General features: G+C 48.2%; 1 protein-coding gene across 2 annotated transcripts in view; it reads left to right on the plus strand.

Moving 5' to 3' along the window:
- C19H17orf58 (chromosome 19 C17orf58 homolog) overlaps nucleotides 1-4,510 on the plus strand; it is a 9,015-nt gene extending 4,505 nt beyond the window's left edge. For both annotated transcript variants that reach the window (XM_053995034.1, XM_053995033.1), the window contains exons 2-5: nucleotides 300-929; nucleotides 1,034-1,114; nucleotides 2,658-2,849; nucleotides 3,420-4,510. In XM_053995034.1, coding sequence (XP_053851009.1) covers nucleotides 446-929; nucleotides 1,034-1,114; nucleotides 2,658-2,849; nucleotides 3,420-3,607 — 945 coding nt within the window. In that variant the 5' untranslated portion in view covers nucleotides 300-445 and the 3' untranslated portion in view covers nucleotides 3,608-4,510. The remainder of the gene's footprint in view (nucleotides 1-299; nucleotides 930-1,033; nucleotides 1,115-2,657; nucleotides 2,850-3,419) is intronic.

Below are 4,510 nucleotides of genomic sequence, written 5' to 3' on the forward strand. Positions count from 1 at the left end.
TGCTCCCTGGAGATTCAGGGGTTTGAGAAAAGGGTTTGTTTTTAATTTGAAACAATAATAAAGTAAAAATGCAAATCTCCTGTTTTGCTCACACAGCTGCATTCCCTGTACTGCACCATCAATATCTGAGTAGAGGAACGAGGAGATCTACTGTGCTTCATCTATTGAGCTATTTATTAGTTTTATGTCTTATTGTTGAAGGCCTCACTTATGGATCAGACCCTCAAATCTTCCCATTCTGAAACATTTGGAATAAAAGACTTAAAACGCTGATTTTCTCTCTCTCTTCTTGCCTGTAGGATCCCTGCTCTATGCTGAGAAACCCGGCCAGGCTCTCAGCAAGGATGTTTTCAGTTCAGCAGCTGCTGCTGACGTTCAGGTGAAAGCGCCAGCGCGGGGCGCGGGCAGTGCCAGCGGCAGTGCCCGGCAAGGCCGGCTCCCGGGAATGCCCCCCGCGCCCCCGCAGCAGCCCAAGCCCCCGCCGATCCCCTCCTTCGCCTCCGACAAGAAGAAACGCGCGGAGCCTTCCCTGGAAAACAGCACAGGGCTGAGGAAGCAGCTCGGGCAGCACGGATGGCTCCTGGCCCTGGGCAGCCCGAGCCGGGGGGCTCCTCCCGGCCCGCCGGAGCCCGGCCGGGCCAACAGGCAGCACACGGACCGGCGGCTGGCCGGGGCTGCCAACAGCGTGGGGGGCCGAGCCCTGCGCGCCGCTCCTCCCCACCCAAAGGTGATGTCCCTGCTGGAAGCTCATCCTTTTCCAGACTCTGGAGCAGGGGAGTCCAGTGATGCTAACGCGCTGCACCACTTCAACCGAGCAGGGAAGGCAATCCCCTTCGCACAGCCCGACCCCTCCAGGGGGATCCCCAAACCCTCGTGGGTCACCAACCGCTGGTCGCCCAGCCCGATGTACCTGGGCGTGCTGAGGAAAGGTAAGGGACGGGCTGCCCTGAGCTTCCCGAAGGCTGGGGGTACAGTGGGGTGAGACATCCCCAGAGGGCCCCTTGCTGTCCCTCAGGCTGTGCTCCTGTTGCAGACGGTGACAAGGAGAAGGTGTGTCTGACCGAGTGCAGGAAGGAGAAGGATGAAGTGGAGGCTTTCTGTGCCAGCGAGTTTGGTAGGTGGTGTCCCCCTCAACCCACAGGGACAGAGCACCTGCTGTCCACTTGTCACTGCTACTTTTAAAACACTGTCATTAGGATACAGTAAGTATGTTCAATAATTACCAAGTATTCAAAAAGGACCCATCACAACTCTTCATAAACATACTTACATTACCCTTTCCCTACCTTGGGCTAGTGCTGCCCTTTTTTCTCTTTCCTCTGGAGGAACAGTGCCCTTGGGACTGCTCAATGGAACTGAAAAACGAATTGTTTTAGATACTCTCAGATTAAACATTGCAGCTGGGTTATTTATCTCTTACTATTTAGAGCAATTTTGATTTGGGGGATTGAAGTTTGAAATTAAAATAAAATGGTGAACCAAACAGAAAGAAGACTGTGATTCTCTCTCTAGAGAGGATTCTTCTTGAAATTCCATAGGATTCAGTGTCTTTAATCCTTGTGTTCACATTGATGTAACTAAAGGTGGCAGGAAACAGCCTGATATTTTTGTACAGACTTTGTTTAAGGACAAGCATTTTCAGACTGAAACCCTGCCTTGTGCTTACAAAGTTGTGAAACAGATACCAACTTTTTCTCACAGTATTTTAAGAGATAAGGAAAATACAAGCCCAGTGGTAACAGATGTTTCCATTTGTAGAACATAAACACGTTAGGAGACATCTGTTTTCTCTAAATGGAGAAGTCAGGAAGTGCTTTCTACAAATGCTGTCCTGCTTTGGTTTTTACCACTCTCACACATTCCTGTGCAACATGGGCTTCACAGCAACCTGACCTCTGTGTGTTTAAACCCTTAAAAAACAGCTCTGCTCCTAAATTGAAAGGACAGGTAGGAAAAAGTCTGAGCAACAGATGAGCCAAGGTTCCATGGCAGTGATCAGAGAGAGCTTTTCCTTGCTTTACATTTACAGTGTAGATAAAGAATAAATGACTGAATCAGAGTTCTCCCACTGAGGCAGGTGTAACACCAGGTGCAGTAGCCCCTCTAACACAGAGCTGTTTTCCCACCCCTGCACTCAGCTTAGCACTTGCCAGAGCCAGAAACTGAGAGAACAGCATGAAAGGAATGTCTGAGCTCCCAACACAACCTACTTGTGCCCCTGTCTCTTGGTATGGCAAGGGCCTTTTATTTCAAAAGCCAAAGTGTTTAATTACCAGCTTAGCTTTGTACTTCATTGGGAAGTTTTAAATTTGAAAATTTTACTTTGTTAGGTAAATATGCCCACTTTTTATGTATCAGAGTAGAAAATGGTACTTTCTTCTCTAAGAAAGTATCCCTTTCTTCCCCTTTCTTCCCATTACTTTCTTCCCTAAGAAACATCTCAAAACTGTAAAGCACAAGTTTTGCAAAGCAGCAAAACTTCAGGCAATGACCTCACCAAATGTGATTATTTGAAGCAATTCCCACTGCCCACTCCTGAGCCAGAGGATTCCTGCTGACACTTCCTTTACAGCATTTCAAATTACAGCCTTCACACATACCCTGAAAATTGCCATGATATAAAATCTGATCCTGTTTTCCCCTCTCCCTTAAAACAGCAGTGAATGGGATTGTTTATAACCTGGAAAGCCTGGGGAATGGAGTCCAGTGGATCACCCTCTTGGCAGACAGTGATGGATTGTACAAGATGAGTCGCCTGTATGTCACTCCTGACGCCGCCTTCTTCCGAGTTCACATCTTGGTTGTGGATACTTTAAACTGCAGTAAACCATGTCCAGACTTTAAACTTGGTAAATCATTCCAGCTAAATCCATTCTGCTATTCCTCTGCATGCACTGCAATCTCAGTCTGCCCTACTTTAATAGGCTTAGCCTGGGTTGTTGGGAAAAATTTGGAAGAAAAGTATTCACTCAAATCTGAAGCCTTTTTTCCATCCAAGTTTCTCAAAACTTTCACAAGAGAACCAAGTGCATGAAGAAGTCAGGTACCAGCATAGCCCTTTCTTAATTCTGTCCCGTTCCAAAATGATGGCAAGTTTTCAGGATTCCTTAAACAATACAAGCAAGAGCTTAAGCTGGTGTCTTTGTAAGTTGTTCAGTTTTCCTTTTAAGTGCAAGTTTATCAAATACCAGCATTTCCCCCAACAGTAAATCATCATTTCCATGCCAGCACCACCCCCGGGTCCCAGCAGAGCTCAGGGTGCCGCAGTGGAAGCCCCACGTTCAGGATGTTTCCACAGGCACAACTGTGGTATTCACACACGACTTCACGTCTGTTCCCAACCCTGGTGCCCTCGGAGTGACCCCCCGCTCATTCCCTGAGGCTCAGCAGCCCTGTTTGTTTCGTTTCTGTTGTTGCAGGCAGCAGGTACATCGTGATGGGGCACATCTACCACAAGCGCCGGCAGGTGCCCGCCGAGCTGCTGCCGGCCCTGCGCGGGCGGCTGCGGCCGGGCGATGGCTGGGTCGGGAGCGGCAGCAGCTACGTGAGGAGATTCAACAGGAAAAGGGATCTCAGGGTGAGGGCAGCGCGCTCCAAGTGTCCTTAAGGCTCCGGGGGCTCCGTGCAGGACGTGGGAGCAGCGGGATCCGCCCTCGGAGCACACCTGGCCGTGGGCAGCGCTCCCGCCTGGAGCCGCGGTCCAACACCCGCTTTTGTGCTTCGGCAAACACTGGGTGCCTCGAGCAGGCACCCCTGGTGAGGCTCAGCACAGAAGTCACTCTAGGGAATGTTAACTGGCCGTGAATTTGCTCCAGCTGCTTTCAGAGCCACAGGTTATTGTTGATTCCCCTGCTGCAGTGTGCCCCGAATAATCTGTAGTAACTGTAATGCAAAATTCTGGCAGTTTCGTCCTCAGTACACAACAACTGCACTTTGAACTCTTCACCTTGAACACATTAGATGATACCACAGCTTTATCTACACAGGATGTTCACTGTGCTTTCACAGTTCTGCCTAATGCATTTGATTTCAGAGAAACCAACACCACTGAGTACCATTTGTATTATTTTTGTCTCCTCAACCATGTCCATGGTATTTCTGAAAATTATTCCATTCTTCCAGCAGAGCTGGATGTTCACACAAAGCATACAGAATAGAGTGTAATAATTCGAGTATATGAATACACTGATTGAAAGCAAATCAAGATCTGCACACCACAAATGCCCAGTTGCATTTACAAATGATGGTGCAGGGAATGCAAAATAAGCACAGGCTGCACACACTGGGTGTGCCAGGGCAGTTCATCCCAGAGCTGTGCTGAATGCCATTCTCCAGGAGAAACATTGCCAAACTTGTACTTGCACAAGAGTAAAGTTACTTTTTAAATCAAAAAGACAATATTTTATTACCTTTAGTGTGGTGAAATTGAGATGTTTGTTGTTCCCAGACAGTATTCGCAAATAGTAAGTCTGTAAAAGAAACTAATAAAATGCTCATGAGGTTCTGCTTT

Source organism: Vidua macroura, chromosome 19 (assembly GCF_024509145.1).
Source record: "Vidua macroura isolate BioBank_ID:100142 chromosome 19, ASM2450914v1, whole genome shotgun sequence".
Lineage (NCBI taxonomy): Eukaryota > Metazoa > Chordata > Aves > Passeriformes > Viduidae > Vidua > Vidua macroura.